Genomic DNA, 16,546 nt, shown 5'->3' with positions numbered 1-16,546 from the left:
TTCGTAAAGATGGAAGTGATGATGTCATTGCCGAAGAATTTCCAGTGCAGCTTCTCTATCTAAATCCAAGAAATAGCCATGGTGAAGACAACTTTCTCCGCTAGAATTTTGGAATCCCATTTTTGCAGGGCGACAAGGTGTCTTTGGTAGGTCCAAGGCTGTGAGAAGAGGAGAACATGCATGTCTCTTGCGCACTTCAATTTGATGATAAATCGATTTGGGGCATGATCCACAAGGTGGATTTCATCCACACGCACAGCTTTTGAATGCCCAGCACGGTTAAACATTGAGCGCACTTCCAAGGCTGAAACACGAACCTTGTTGAATACCCAACCAATGATGGAGAACTGAAAGTTCAGCTTGGCCTCAAGTAGGGCTTGCTTAGTAACATCAACAGAGGGAGTTTGCATATTAGGAAGGTTGACTTTGGCTGAGAACTCTGCAGCCAGCTTATCTTCGAAAACCTTGGTGCCAGAACACTCTCCAAAGGAGAAGGAAGAAGCGAGGAAGTGGTTGAGAGGAAGGCCATGGGAGCAAAGGTAGTATTACACGACTTAACCACAAAGGCAGTCACTGGCAATAGGAGTGTCTCAGGGTGAATAGAAGGTTTAACAACCCTCCCATTTATACCCAACAACCTGGGGGGGAAGCAGCAGACAATAGGTTTGCCAACGAGGATTTCTAGATAAGATGGCCAACGATCTCATGATGGCGGTTGGAAGATGGAATAGGGTTATGATGATAACATGCAAACAAGATCTGAGCCAAATCAAGGTGAATCTTAAGAGATCAACCATCAATAGGTTGGATCTTCTCGAGGGGTTCGAGTTTCATTTAATACAATTCAAAAACCACATGCAAAACCAAGAGGAGCAAACGAGACTTAATGATTATGAGCAACTTGTGGGAATAAATAATGATTGGTGCGAAGCCTGTGGACGAATCCCGGACGAACTTGTTGGTGCAATAACTCCGGCGTGGTAGAGATCGTATCAATGGCTTGTGGAGCGGCTACTTGTAGGAGGGGGATCCAACTTGATAATCATGTATATCTTCTTCTCTGAGAATTCATTGCGGGGGGGGAGATAGATGACCCTCATTGGGGGGGGAAAATAGATGACCCAAATCGCAATTGCTTTCAGGCGACGGCTAAAGTCAGGACCGTATCTTGGAAAGAGAACTTCGAACGAAGTAGCTACTCATCCATTGGGAGGAAAAGACTTTGCTACAGAGAATAAAAGATTACCGATATGCAGGTGGTGATGAAGAAAGGGAAAGCTCCAGAATCAGGTGATTCCGATGAGGGACGATGAACAACCGATCAGCTTTGGTTGCTCCGCAAGATCCTTTGTGAGTTCCGTCTTCTGTGTGCTCTCAAAAGTGCAATTTTCGACTCTATCCACTATTACTTTTTGCACTTTAGAATAGGTCAAAGAGAACGTTTGTTACTTTCCATCTGCCAGAGCAGAGGATGTAGAGTCTTGTTGCGACATCTCTCAGGCGCATCCAATATTGAGAAAGATGGCTTGCAAGGCCTTCAATTCTCGAAGATCGTGCGTTCTTTTCCTTCCTTGTAGGCATTTCTATTCGTGCAAGTCTTGTGAAACCTTTCTCGATTCTTGCCCATCTTATAATTCTCCACAAAAGGGGAGCATAGAAGTCTTAATGTTGTAGAGAAAAACAAAAATAGAGAAATAAAAATCTTTCTGCAACTCCTCTTTACTTTGGGAAATGGGTCCTCTTCTATTCTCTGGCAGCACTGGCGGTTGATTCTCCTCTTCGCAGTTCGTCGGAGAAAAAAGGGAAAGGTAAAGAAAGATGAAAATGGAACGTTATTTGGGAGAGATGAGTTTGGGCTACCCTTATGTCTCATAAGGGTAAAATTGTCCATGGGAAAAATTGAAGGGTAATATATGGTTTCTCAAAAGTTTAACTACAATTGAAGGGAACCTAGAGGGGTGTTTTGTTATTGTTTCATATACCAGGGGTGCATGTAATTTGCTCAAGAAAAAAAAAAGAAAACTCAAACCGGGGGGTCATATAATTTGCTCAAGAAAAATAGAAAAATCACTTATGTACAGTATGAACAAATTGGGGTTTGGGCAGAGAGAATTCGGATTTCAGTTCATCTTGAATTCATCTAGTTCACAACAGGGCATCCCTATTAAACTCATCTTCGTTCCTCAATTGCTTGTGTTCGATGTTTGAACCCGACCTCTTCAGGCGACACATACATCCTGCATGGAGGACACGTCTCCTTCTCCCTTTTCAACCACTGATCTGACCCCTCCATGGGGCATGGGTCCCACACCCTAGAGGTGGGTCCTGCACCCCCATGGAGGGTTCAGATCTGTCCCCACCTGTCCCCATGTGGGTAGCAGATCTGAACTCGATGATCATATCACCACCTTCCATTCTTGTCAAACACACCGCAGATTAATGGCGCCTCAGAAGCCATGAAACAGGGGGGGTTTGAAGGGAATAAAATAAGGTATCTTCCGATAAAACCCATCCTCGCCCAACTCATGCTCGGCCTCTCTCACAGCTGAAACTCCTCTGCAGGTCGACTCCTCTGAAGCACGACTCCAGGCAAATCGATTCCTCTGAAGCTCGATTCCATTTTCCAAGCTACGCACGCATAGTTTAAGCTTGTCGCTCTCTCTGCAACTCAATCGCCTAGTCGTGTAAATAGGTAACTTCAATACTCTTGCTCTTCTCTCGCTCGCTCGCTGTCTGTTAACCAACGATTGGCCATAAACCCTACATTTCACATTTGAAGCTCGTCTCTCTCTCCGTGTAACCGTTGCTTCGCCCTATACCTATTCCACAAACCAGAGGCTTTTTTTCAACCCCAAACCCTAAAATCCCCAAAATGTCATACGATTCCCATCTTCTTATTATTTCTTGCAATGTTTTTTTGTAACTTTAATCACTTGAACTTAATAGATTTCATTTTTGTAATGGGTTGATCAAGTTTTAATATTTTCCTACCTGTTTTCTTTTTCTTCCTCAAATGTGTGTGTGCATATTGTGCTAATTGATTTGTACCTTGAATAAACTAATCAGAGGTACAATATTATAAGAAATATTAACGGCCATTGGAAAAATGAGGATTCTAATCTGCAGCATCCGCTATTTTAATGGCTACTACATCTTCAGATTAGCTGGGATGTCCATCTGTTTACAATATATGAGCTTTCGAGATTTGTTCAATTGAAAATTATGGATTCTCTTCTTCTTTTCTTTTGCTAATTTATTTATAATTAATTGTTATACCGGGTGAATAATGTTATTCTAATATCTGGTTGTGTTTTTGCAGCCTCTGTTTTGAGGGAAAAAAAAACAGTGATATTTTGGAAATTCACAGTTGAAAGCCTAGAACTTTAGAAGGTCCTAGGAAGCTACCATCTGTCTAAATCTTATGTTTAACACTCTTCAACATGGTTTGGTCATTAGAGCTAAGGTGGACCCATGTGGGATTCTCTTAAAAGCCTTTTTACTGCTACATACTTGGGCCATATGGTTTCTTCCTTGTCAAGCTGTTTTGAAAGATTCTCAGTTGCTGTCCTCTATGATGCAGTGGCAGTGGACACCCACTAGTAAATTTTCTAATATATAATTAACTACCAACTTACTAGACTCAAAATTTCAAAAGTCAGCCGCTCTATTTCTTTCTCTCTAATTTAATACGGCCAGTTACTAAACTGTTGTCCTTTTCAGGTCATGGAGGTTCCCAGATCTATGATGAGGTTTAAAGGGTTCAGCAGCACCAGAATCAAACTGTACCCGCTTGAGCATCTTCCTAGGAGAAGTTTTTCAGACTTGAAGGAAAATTTTAGCTGCAATGATGAAGTTCTTCCCGTTTTGATTGTTGGTGCGGGTCCTGTTGGGCTCGTTCTCTCCATTCTTCTTACAAAATTAGGTATTCTGCGACTTGTTTTTTTCCTCTTAATTTTTGTGCTTTTGAAGGATTGGTTTGGTGGTTGATTTTGTATTCTCATTGAACATCTGATTTAAATGCTTTTCATTCTTCTTTCCTATCTTGTTTCCTTATGGGATAACCTAGAGGCCCTATTTGTTTGGCAGGCAAAACAGGGTGGGAACGAAAAATTCGTAGGTTCCACATATAATGGGATCAATGTGGAGAAAGGAAAAGGGAAACGGTAGTAAAGGATGTGGTGGAATAATAAAATAATAATATAATCAACAACAACAACAACTCAGCCTTATCCCAACTAAATGGGGTCGGCTACATGGATCCTTGCCTTCCAATCAGTTCTATTCGAGGTCATATTTGAAACAAACCCTAAGCTATGCATGTCTTTCCTCGTCACTTCTCCTAAGGCCATTTTGGGTCTACCCCTGGCTCTTTTAGTTCCTTCAATCTAAATCAAATCACTCCTCCGGACTGGAGCATCCAAAGGCCTCCGTTAAACATGGCCATGTCTCCTCAAACGACTTTCTCGTAGCTTATCATGTATCGGAGCTCCTCCCAAACCAGCTCTATGATCATTCCTTACTTTGTCCTTCGTAGTTTTTTCACTCATCCATCTCAACATCCTCATCTCAGCCACGCTGAATTTATATATATGGTGCTTCTTAACAATCCAACATTCCGCACCATACATCATAGCCAGTTGTATGATTGTCCTATAAAATTTTCCTTCAAGTTTTAAAGGAATATGTCGATCACATAACATTCTGAACGCACTTCTCCGCTTAATCCATCCTATTTTAATTCTTTGTTAAACATCATCCTTTATATCACCTTCTTTTTTTTATGATTGAATCAAGTTATCTAAAATAATCACTTGGCAGAATTTCCCTCTCATCAAGTTTCATCACCTCATTATTTGTCCTAGTGTAACCAAAGTTATACATCATATACTTCGTTTTTGTTCTACTTATCTTAAAACCTTTTGATTTCAAGGTTGATCTCCATAACTTTAATTTGACGTTAATTCCTGCTTTTGTCTCATCCACCAAAACACTATCATAAAAAAAAGCATACACCAAGGAATCTCATCTTGAATGTCTTTGGTTATTTGGTTAAATCATCCATGTTAAGCGCAAACAAATAAGGTGTTAAAGCTGAACCTTGATGTAATTCAATTGTAATTGAGAATTCACTACCTTGTCCGCCTACAGGTCTTACACTTGTCACTGCTCCATCATACATATTTTTTATTATGTCCACATATTTACTTGAAACACTTTTCTTCTCTAGTACTTGCCAGATTAACTCTATAGGGGCTCTGTTATAAGCTTTTTTTTTTATGTCAATAAAGACCATATGAAGATCCTTCTTGCAATCTCTATATCTTTCCATAAGTCTCCTAATTAGGTAAATAGCTTTCGTAATAATAAGAATAAGGAAATAAAATCCAAAAATAATCTAGCCTGAACAGTAATATGTGAATAGTACATATGCCAGTTCGAAATCAGAGAACTTGTTAATTGAACCAGACAAAACCAATCCAACCCATAGGAACTGGTTTTCTTTCTCTTTTCTAGCATAATACTGCATTACTACTGCATCAGGATGCTCAGATAGATTACTAACTTAACCTGGCTAAAACTTAAGGATTTCCATTTCTAAACTTTCAGCATTCATTTTCCACAAACTAATGTAATTTAGTATTAGATGGCATGGTTTATCTCACTGTTCAGACCAGTTGGTTCAGCCATTTTCATGAAGGGTAAGCGACCAGTTTCTTACCCGCATACCATTGGGGGACCAAAATCCATTAATTTGCATTTTGATATGCAATTTGAATGATAAGATGAATCTGAATTGGAACGCTTGAGTAGTCCCAACAGTTCACTTGCCTCAACATATATATCCTAAATTTGTCAGAGTTTTTCACTTGCCCCAACCTATATATCATATATTTGTCGGAATTTAAATATTTAGGCAGATCTTCATGGCTTGGATTTTTGACTTGTTGGTCAAACCATTGGACTTCCCGTAGTAATCCTGCCTCCACTCACTCTCTATTTCTCTCTATTTGTGTGTCTGTTCATCTTTGTCAAGGGTTTCTGATCTTGAAGTACTTGTATGTGAGATTTCTTTGCTTGTGTGCTTTGTATTTGAAGTGCCTATCTGGGACAAAATTACGAGAATATGAAAGAACATAATTTTCAACCCTTTTTTTTTTTTTTTTAATTTATATTGTTACAACTTACAACCGCTTATCCCAAAAGCTCGAGCTGGTTAAGTAAGGGTTACAACAATATATATCAACACACAACACCCCCTCCTCCACACGTGTCGCCCCCCCCCCCCCCACCCACACACACACACACACACACACACACACACACACACGGGGCTTTGCACGTGGCACCAAGGGGCATATTGCGTTGCGGAACAATAACACATAACATAAACCCCCCACACTTAACAAGTATCGAATATCCGACATCTTGACTCTGATACCATGTTGCAACCGCTTATGAGCTGTTAAGTAAGGGTTACAACAATGCATATCAGCACACAACAACATATATAACTCAACTTAAGAAGTAAACCTGATCATAATATATGATAAGTAAGTTTGTGCATTATTTATTGGTGTCTTCAATCTCACTCAAGAAAATTACTCTAATCTTTTAAGGCTTTAATAATAAGCTTTCTATTCTGAGGGCAGGCTAAGTTTGTGTAAAATTACAACTTCTATTTAGGATCTTAACTCTTCTAGCCTGCCAAGTAAATAACCTATTAAATAATCTCTTTTTGTTTTCAGTTAAGGTGGAAGTAATGCTAGAAATTTTGCTTTGGTATATTAATCTTTTGACTTCTGCAGGTGTCAAGTGTGCGGTTTTAGAGAAAAGCAAAACCTTTTCACAACATCCACAAGCGCACTTTATAAATAATCGATCTATGGAGGTTTTGTTCTTATCTGAGGATTGATTAAGATTGGCTTTCGTATTAGTAATAAATTTCTTCAAATTTTTAATTCTGCTTCAACTTAGAGTCCCTCATCAGGTGTTCCGCAAATTGAATGGCCTGGCAAAGGAGATCCAAAAGTTGCAGCCACCAGTAGATTCATGGAGGAAGTACATATACTGCACCTCGCTTTCGGGTTATATTCTTGGGTCAGTAGATCAGATGCAACCTCAAGGTATGGTTACTTCATCATACTAATAACCTCACTTCTGAATCCATCAATTCTAATGGTTGCTTAAGAATAAGGGCTTTCTGGGTTTTAGTTCTTTTAATTTTCTGTGAGAGGCATTTCTGCATCCCTAAAGGGAGACATAAAAGCTCAAAAGGACACTTTCTCATAAAAGTATTTTTTAAATACACGATTTTATTCATATTCTGCTTATAGGGGGCACAATAAATGTTTATCATTCACATGTAATTTGTTTTGTCAGGTACTAGGTTCATAACAAGAAAAGGGGATTTATTGCATTCTGTTAGATGTTTAATTTGAAAAAAATGTTGGTAGTAATCAATATGCATGTGGATTATCATAAATTGCTTCCACCAAAACCAAAAAGCGAAAAGATAGTAATGTAGTTCTAGATTGGTAGGAGACCAACTAGAAGCCAATAACCAGGATCTGCTATGAACTAGGCAATTCGGCTAGGTCAAAATAGGTGAAAATTGTGAAATTAGGGTTAGGGTTTGAAGGTACAGTTAGGTCAAGTCAATGTTGGGGAGTCTATCAGTGAAGGTGTTGTTAAGTTTTAACAAGTCTAGGTTTGTTAATTAGAATCGGTAGCAAGGTTAGGTTTAGGGTTTAGGGTTTTCGAAAAGAAGAAGATAATGGAATCTAGGGTTTAGGATGGGTTGACTCGGGCAACAATTTGGATCGAGTTCTCCTATGGGGCAGGGGAGTATTCGATCCAAATATGGGCATGTTTTGATGGTTGGTTTGGTCTGGACTGAAAATTAGGTTATGGGAAAAAAGTTTGGAGATGGGGGAATGCTAGGGTAGGTGGTTTAAAAGATTAGGAGAAGAAAGGTTGGGGTTTGGTAGGGGTGTCAATACCCAACCCGAACCGATGAAACATGCCCGAACGAGCCCGGACCACACCGGACCGAACTCTTAATGGTTCGGTTCGGTTTGTGGATCCAGAGAGGCAAACGGTTTGGTTTGGTTTGGGCTAGCCCGATGGTGCACCGGTAGCCCGAACCGTTAGGCCCGAACCCAAACCGAACCGACCTAACCCGATAAATGAGTAAATTAGTAAATGCCTAATGCCCCATTGCCCCTAAATGTGTTGTGATAGTTTCTCACTTTATCTCATATCCTTTGTTAGTGATTACCCAACCAATTGTATCCATAGGCCATAGGACATAGGATACAAAAATGCATTATATTTGAAATATTTTATGTACTTATAAGAGAAAGAGAAGAAAAATTAGCACTAACCGGACCTTAATAGTTATATAAAACCGGTACCAAACCGAATCCAAACCGATATCAACCCGTTATCATAAACCGAAACCGACACGAAACCAAACCGCACCGAAACCGAAACCGAACATTTCTTAATGGTTTGGTTTCGGTTTCTATAAAAGTCACACCGAAACCGGCCCGAACCAGCCCGTTGACACCCCTAGGGTTTGGGATGATTCTGGCTTACTGTTGTTGTAGAGAATCCTTGGCAGCAGCTTGTTTGAATGGAGAAACTTGAATAAATATTGAATCTTGCACGAAGAATACCAAAAGAAGCTTCAAAAGAACCACCCGGAGCTCACACTGCAAGGTGTCGATTGGATCAAACACCAATCCCACCAGCTTTGATCAAACACAAGTCAAAAATCTTCAATGGAGAAGAAGAGCAGCAAAAAAGCTTTTCATAATTATCAAAATTCGTGTTCAATTCTTGCCCCCCCTTACAACCTGATATAAAAGACTTAAAAAATAGACTCCTACACTAAAAAGGAAAGACCTAACTCAATCCTTAACCCATTAGGTAACCTAAACTGACTAGGAAACTGAAATAGACTCAAAACAGAGTCCTAATCCAGTGCAGCTAAACACTTAAAAGAAAAACTACTAAAGTCACTTAAATTTAACCACTGGTTGAACCGGTTCAATTTAAGAGCAAAAACACCAAAATAAAACTAAGTATAGAACTAAAACATCTAATCTCGTAGGAAAACCCTATTACCCATACTTTAGGTCCATAAAGTGACCTATTACATTGAAACGTGGAATCAAAGGCCCAACATGTATAGAACCCAACCCTAAACCTATTCCTAATAAAACAAGCCTATTTTGATGATGAATCTGCATCATATAGAGTGCGTACAATTAGGTATGAATCACATGACTTATTCATTTTTTCAGATGACTTATCCAGAAATATGAGAATGTGTAATTACGTTCTATATGACTTGAGTAAACATAAAATAAAAAGAAAATGCAATGAGAAATGAAAATGAGAGGAACTGTAGTAAAATAGGGTAAGATTTTATACGAGAATGACTTATCTGTTGTGTTGATGCGGTAGGGGAGAGTGTCAAATTGAAGTTGATGTTCTAAGAATACCAAAAGAAGCTTCAAAAGAACCACCCGGAGCTCACACCGCAAGGTGTCGATTGGATCAAACACCAATCCCACCAGCTTTGATCAAACACAAGTCAAAAATCTTCAATGGAGAAGAAGAGCAGCAAAAAAGCTTTTCATAATTATCAAAATTCGTGTTCAATACTTGCCCCCCCCCCCTTACAACCTTATATAAAAGACTCAAAAAATAGACTCCTACACTAAAAAGGAAAGACCTAACTCAATCCTTAACCCATTAGGTAACCTAAACTGACTAGGAAACTGAAATAGACTCAAAACAGAGTCCTAATCCAGCGCAGCTAAACACTTAAAAGAAAAACTACTAAAGTCACTTAAATTTAACCACTGGTTGAACCGGTTCAATTTAAGAGCAAAAACACCAAAATAAAACTTAGTATGGAACTAAAACATCTAATCTCGTAGGAAAACCCTATTACCCATACTTTAGGTCCATAAAGTGACCTATTACATTGAAACGTGGAATCAAAGGCCCAACATGTATAGAACCCAACCCTAGACCTATTCCTAATAAAATAAGCCTATTTTGATGATGAATCTGCATCATATAGATTGCGTACAATTAGGTATGAATCACATGACTTATCCATTTTTTCAGATGACTTATCCAGAAATATGAGAATGTGTAATTGCGTTCTATATGACTTGAGTAAACATAAAATAAAAAGAAAATGCAGTGAGAAATGAAAATGAGAGGAACTGTAGTAAAATAGGGTAAGATTTTATACGAGAATGACTTATCTGTTGTGTTGATGCGGTAGGAGAGTGTCAAATTAAAGTTGATGTTCTAAGATGTTAATGAAGGCTGAGATGTGCCACTAAGACACTCTCCTAAAGTAGAGAGAGAGAGAGAGATGGGATGGGCTGGGCCACCCCGCTCCGACCCAGCCCGGCTTGGCATGCGTGTGTGAAAAAGCACCCAAACCCCCACCCCCGGCGCAAGGGAGGAGGGATACGTTCCTTTAAGAACTCTTGTCCCTTATAATTCCCATAACTATTTATATACTTCTCTCCTTTCTCATCCACTTCCAATGTGGGAGTGGGACTAAACATCCCATACAAAAGTGCATTGCCCAAAAGAATATCCCATGAAAACAAAAGTGCAAGCTTTGTGGGAGGGAAAACCATATTTCAGAAGTTAGAAAAGATATTTTGAAACTCATTTATTAAAACCATTTAATGCAACAGGAAATACTTCAATCCGGGTAACATGCTCATTAGGTAGATGGATCTTACCTGATATATAAAGAAACTCTGTGCCTCAGTTAATGCTACTCCTCATCCTTGCATCAGTGCTTGGGCCTTGGCCTTGGAGTGTTTCCCTACTCCTTTGTCCTTCTGTTTTGCTTCAGGCCCCTTTGAAATCTGACCCAGGGAAATCCTTTGGAGTGGTCAATCAATGGCTCATCAGTAGAAGGAATGCACCTTCAAGGGTATCCCCATAGGATCTTCAACTTTGGTCCAATTGGTATGTTGGTTCAAATGGTAATATAACACACCATGACTAAGAATGTGGCTTTTTGTCATGCCATTGCTTTCGGTTTATCTTGTGTAGAAAATGACCCAAGTGGACTGATCTTCACTCTCACACTACATACATAAGAACCATCCTCCACCTCTATTTTTTTTTCCTTTTCTGGTAGACCTTCCTGCGGATATGTTTGTCATAATCCTTGGGACCTAGTTTTGACCAACCATGAAGCATAAAGATCCATCCTAATATTTCTTATTTCCAGACTTTGAACAGGTAGTCAGTCCAGTATCTGTTGCACATTTTTCACAGTACAAACTTACTAGGTTACTACTTAAGCAGCTAGAGAATCTTGAATTTCACATTTCTAATGGTGATGGAATTGAAGAACTTAATCATAGACTTCTTCGGGAAAGGATGGTATTGATGGGACATGAGTGTGTTTCGATCAAAGCTTCTGATCATTGTCTTACAGTGGGTGCTTCCTTTATCAAGGAAGGGAAGAAAACAGAAAGAAATATCCTCTGTAAAATTCTTGTTGGTGCTGATGGTGCTGGAAGCATTGTTAGAAAGCTGATGGGTATAGGTATGCAAGGTGAAAGGGAGTTACAAAAATTTCTCAGCATCCATTTCTTGAGCCAAGACCTTGGACAATACCTACTTCATGAGAGGCCAGGAATGATTTTCTTTATTTTCAATAAGGATGCTATGGGGGTTCTTGTTGCACATGATCTCAGCCAAGGTGAATTTGTATTACAGGTAGTACGTCTGACCTTGAATGTTGATTGGCTTGGAAGTTATAAATGCTGGGTTGGTGTTCTCATAATAATAATTGTCTTCCTTTTCCCTGCAGATGCCCTTCTATCCTCCTCAGCAGAACCTAAGGGATTTCAATTCCAAGGTATTTTCATTCTGTTCACAATGTGTAAGCAGCATGGAAATATGGTCCATGGTGATATGCAGTGTTCTTTGCATTGTAAAATATCAAATGGAACTGCTTGTAGTCTGATGGGAGTGTTGGGACTAACATGTTCATAATTAACCCTACCAGCACTAAAGTGTGGTAGACATCTAGGGAATTCGGAGGAATAGCTAATAACACATTACTGCCCCCCCCCCTAAGGGTGTCAATTTGGAACCGAAACCGTATACCGAAACCGAAACTGCCCGCGTAAAAACTTTACCAAACTGTACCGCTGTAAAAACAGTATGGTCAAACGGTATTGACCACGGTACGGTACGGTATCGGTATTAGGTACAATACCGTTGGTATATACCGAAACCGTACCGTTTTGGAGTGTATAGTTGTAAAATTAAATAAATAAAACGGTAGTTCAGCACGCAATACCAATTCATGATGTAAAGGCAGCGACGGACTTGACCAAACAATTTGAAACAATAAACAATCGACCCATTGTGCAGATCGAGAAATTATATCTGGCCTTTTTTATATTTATACGTTGGGCAACCAACTTATTAGGACTTTTTTTTTATTGGGTAATAACTTATTAGGACTGAAGACTGCTTTTTCAGTAGAATGAAGACTTTTTCTGTCAAACTGTCACATGTCATTAATAACTAAAAGGACGATAAGGTCACGGATCCCCCTGCAGTTTTACTAGTTATGCCCATGGTACTAAATCTTGTTTCGTTTCGGTGTTTCGGTCTGACCGAAATTTCTGAGATACCGAAATTTCGTCGAAATATGGTATTTTTCTGTGGGTGTAAAATGCCAAAATGACCGAGATTTCCGAAATTTTCAAAACGAGATTACCGAAATATTCGAAATATTGCACGTGACTTTTTCAATATTTCGTCGATATCTCACAAGATATCGTCGAAATATGGTATTTTTCCATTTCCGATTGGTATCGTATCTCGGACAGCTCGAGATATACGAAATTTGGCAAAATATCGCAGAAATTTCGCGAGATTTTGAACTATGGTTATGCCTTTATAAATATCCATGCATTCAACTCTCAGACTTCACACACCACATACCGTTTTCCATACCGTTTTTATACCGTACCAAAACCGTACCGAAATGGTACGGTATCGGTATTGGGTACTTATTTTTGATACCGTACCAAAACCGTACCGGTTGACAAGCCTACCCCCCCCCCCACCCCTCTTTTCCCTGAAATGAGGGGTTGGCCTCTCTACTGTTGTAGCTGTTGAAAGCAGTCTACCTTTTGTAGGCATGTGAGGAGTTAATCTCCAAAATAGTTGGCTGGGAGCTTGGGGACTTAAATGTGATTGACATAAAGCCATGGGTGATGCATGCTGAAGTTGCTGAGAAGTTTGTTGCCTGTGATAATCGAGTAATACTTGCTGGTGATGCAGCTCATCGTTTTCCTCCTGTTGGTGGTTTTGGTAAGGGACTTCTCATGAACATACCTGGAAGCCTTTCTGTTTGTAGCTTCTTTTTTTTTTTAAATATATTCTACATGATTGATGCAGGAATGAACACTGGTGTCCAGGATGCTCATAACGTGGCATGGAAAATAGCTTCTGTGTTGCAGGATATATCTCCACATTCAATTCTCCAGACTTATGAAATGGAACGCAAGCCGGTATAGCTTCTTTTATCATAAGAGTACTAGTGTTCATCATTATTTTCAGAAGGGTCCTTGACACACATCTTCAACTATTAGCTGATTGTTATTTTCAATACTAGACTTGATACCCATCTTTGACTATTAGCAGATTGCTATTTTCAATGCTAGACTAAGTGTTCAGAACTTTAAAGGCTCCATGGCAGTTCCTACTGCTCTTGGTATTAACCCAGCTGCTGCAAATTCTGGTAAAATAGAACTGACAACTTCCATTCTATTTCCAGTTTTTAGCGTAGAATGCACAGCTCTATTTAACTTTTGTTATTTGTTGCTGGTTTGACAGTACATCGAATAATCAACAGTGGGATGGGTTCCATTCTACCATCTGGCGTACAGAGAGCAATCTTGGCTGGAATCTTTGCTGCTGGTCGTGCACAAATTTCAAAATCTCTTCTGAATGACAATAACCCTCTTGGTTCTTTGAGGCTTGCCAAAGTGAGGCGTATATTTGATGAAGGAAAGAGCCTCCGGCTTCAGTTTCCTGCCGAAGATCTTGGTTTCAGGTCTCAGTGGCTTTTTTATTTTAAATCACCAAAAGATCTCCTTTGCTATGCTGCAGAATGTGTTCTGGCTAACTTGGTACCTAAACTGTAAAGTTACAGTGTAAATGCACCTCCTTGTGGAAGGGGGTTTTATTCACCTTGGTACCCAGATACCTGATCAAGTTGATGCGACAAGTTCAGGTGGGAGTGGTGCGGGCTAAACCTGGCACTCCCCCAAATGGTTGACCTACTTAATGCAACTAATACTAACCTGAGTTTATAGAGTTATGCTATAGCTTCATGCAATGGTGGAAGGGTTCCCTCTGCTAAGCCAATTTTGCTCTAAAATTCAATTTGACTCTATCTGGCTGCAAGTGACAGGAATGGAAATGAAATGAAACAATTGTAAAACAGAAACTTTTGTAATCGTTACCAACAATGATTGTGAAACGATTTCAAAAAATTTATATTTCTAGTAAACTTTTGGGAAAAAGGACAGTCTGGGAGCATGGCTCTTGTGCCTAGACACATGATGGGGTGACATGACCGGCCCTGCCCACATGTAAGGTGGAAATTTCACCTTTGTTGATGCTCCTGCATGCGCTCTCATTGGCCCCTGCGCTGGTGCAGAGGCCACGCTTCCGGACAGAAAACTCTTCTCCTTACTTTTTTACATTACTTTTTGTCCAACTCCTTGGAGTTGAATGGGAACATAAAGATTTCATTTGAAAAGTTTAGTTACCATATTTGGTAAGAATGTATAATCATGATTACAAAGTACTCAGATTTTCTTTTTTAAATTAGTTTCACTTCCTTTTGCTTGCCTTCACTTGCAATCAAACAGAGTCGTAGTGGATCACTGTCTTAGACTGTTTAATAAACATGGCCTGCTTTTATTAGTAGTCCACCTTGCTTGCTGATTAGACTCATTGAATTATATAAATTCTCATAACTTCTGATGTTTGGAGTACTAGTATCAGCTTCAGGTGAAAACCTGGGTAATTACGATGTATTTACTGAACTCACTAAGCTCTTCACTGTTCTAACTCCATATATTGATATTAGGTATCTTGAAGGAGCGCTTGTTCCTGGGAATTATAAAGCATCACATGCATCTGAAGCACCTAATGGTAGTAAGAGGGACTATGTTCCCTCTGCAGAGCCAGGTTTGCGGTTGCCTCATATGAATGTCAGAATGTTGCCGAAGTTATCAAGTGAGGTATGTATTTGTTTTGTTTTATGAATCAAGGGTCCAACCATCTGCAAATGGTTCGACAGGTGGTTTTCATGTGAGTGGGTTGTACATATTATTTGACGATGTACTGCCTAGGAACTGTTTAACAAAGATAACCGGGTGATATGATTGTCAACATCTGATATTTTATGTTTATTTGGACATTCAGATATTATATGTTGTGGGGTATGTACAGAGAAAATGTCTGATGATTAGATGGTTATAATCATCCAACTGGGTTCATTTTGGCATAAGATGCCTAGATTTGGGCTTACAAATGAGATGATCATCTAACTGGGTACCTTTGCCTTTGTTAGTATTGTTTTGGTAATTTGTCATTACCCTGGCTTCTTGTAGGAGGTTTTTTCTACTTTGGATCTGGTGTCTGGAGATAAAGTTGAGTTTCTTCTCATTATAGCACCAAAGAATGAGTCTTACAACCTTGCTCAAGCTGCTCTCAAGGTGGTAGATGGATTCGGAGTTTCTCTGAAGATATGTGTCATGTGGCCACCTGGTTCTGTAAAGGAAATAGATGCAAATAAAACTGCTTTAATGTCAAGCAAGGATTGTATTCATGTTGAGGAGATTAGGAGAGCATCACCATCACCATCACCATCCCCATCATGGTGGGACATCTGTCAGATGACAGACAGAGGAGCCATTTTAGTTAGACCTGACGAGCACATTGCTTGGCGGACAAAGTCAGAAGTTTCTGATCCTACATCTGAGATGGAAAATGTATTTTCCTTGGTTTTAATGGGTAAAAAGACCTGTCTTTAGCATGGCTTAGAAACAAAGCTTCAACAGGAATAATTATGCCAGATAGTGTATGGCTTGATGTAGCAAATAAAAGATGTGGACCTACTGAAGGAATCTCAGAAGTGAAACATGATGTTAGGGGGGAATGGGTCTTCCCAACACTGTAGATTGCAAACTATAGATGCAGCAGCTGTATCTCCCATTTATTATTATTATTATTATGTACATTAATAGGATACATGCATGGATAGATGGATGAGCCATTCACCATGAGTGTATAAATTTTATACAAGTCTATATTTAATATTGGTGTCAATGTTTCTTTTAGGTTTTTATATATTACTGCTAAAAATATTATGATGAACTTCCAATTTATGTCACTGTTGTTGGCCTGTTAGATCCTTGGGTTAGTGATTGTCACTAGGCAAGGCATCATCTTT

The 16,546-nt window shown here is 39.3% G+C and overlaps 2 protein-coding genes across 2 annotated transcripts in view; both read left to right on the top strand.

Moving 5' to 3' along the window:
- The window catches only part of LOC122656377 (probable BOI-related E3 ubiquitin-protein ligase 3), a 49,482-nt gene extending 47,792 nt beyond the window's left edge, over window positions 1-1,690 (top strand). The window contains exon 3 of the mRNA XM_043850868.1: window positions 1,429-1,690. Within this exon, the coding sequence (XP_043706803.1) occupies window positions 1,429-1,674 (246 nt within the window). The 3' untranslated portion in view covers window positions 1,675-1,690. The remainder of the gene's footprint in view (window positions 1-1,428) is intronic.
- A 2,018-nt stretch (window positions 1,691-3,708) lies between these two features.
- On the top strand, window positions 3,709-16,168 carry LOC122654258 (2,4-dichlorophenol 6-monooxygenase-like). The gene is made up of 11 exons (XM_043848258.1): window positions 3,709-3,922; window positions 6,807-6,889; window positions 6,989-7,124; window positions 11,282-11,775; window positions 11,870-11,917; window positions 13,215-13,389; window positions 13,477-13,589; window positions 13,723-13,819; window positions 13,915-14,134; window positions 15,179-15,332; window positions 15,705-16,168. Exons 1-11 carry the CDS (start codon window positions 3,724-3,726, stop codon window positions 16,125-16,127), a joined length of 2,142 nt encoding a protein of 713 aa, XP_043704193.1. The 5' UTR covers window positions 3,709-3,723; the 3' UTR covers window positions 16,128-16,168.
- Window positions 16,169-16,546: the final 378 nt, after the last annotated feature.

The sequence above is a fragment of the Telopea speciosissima genome, chromosome 3, assembly GCF_018873765.1.
Source record: "Telopea speciosissima isolate NSW1024214 ecotype Mountain lineage chromosome 3, Tspe_v1, whole genome shotgun sequence".
Lineage (NCBI taxonomy): Eukaryota > Viridiplantae > Streptophyta > Magnoliopsida > Proteales > Proteaceae > Telopea > Telopea speciosissima.
This window is presented reverse-complemented; position numbering and strand designations above follow the sequence as displayed.

Coding starts and splice junctions, on each gene's coding strand:
- LOC122654258 (XM_043848258.1), top strand. CDS start 3,724: ATGGAGGTTCCCAGATCTATGATGAGGTTTAAAGGGTTCAGCAGCACC. Junction 7,125..11,281: donor AGATCAGATGCAACCTCAAG/GTATGGTTACTT, acceptor TCTTATTTCCAG/ACTTTGAACAGGTAGTCAGT. Junction 13,820..13,914: donor CCCAGCTGCTGCAAATTCTG/GTAAAATAGAAC, acceptor CTGGTTTGACAG/TACATCGAATAATCAACAGT.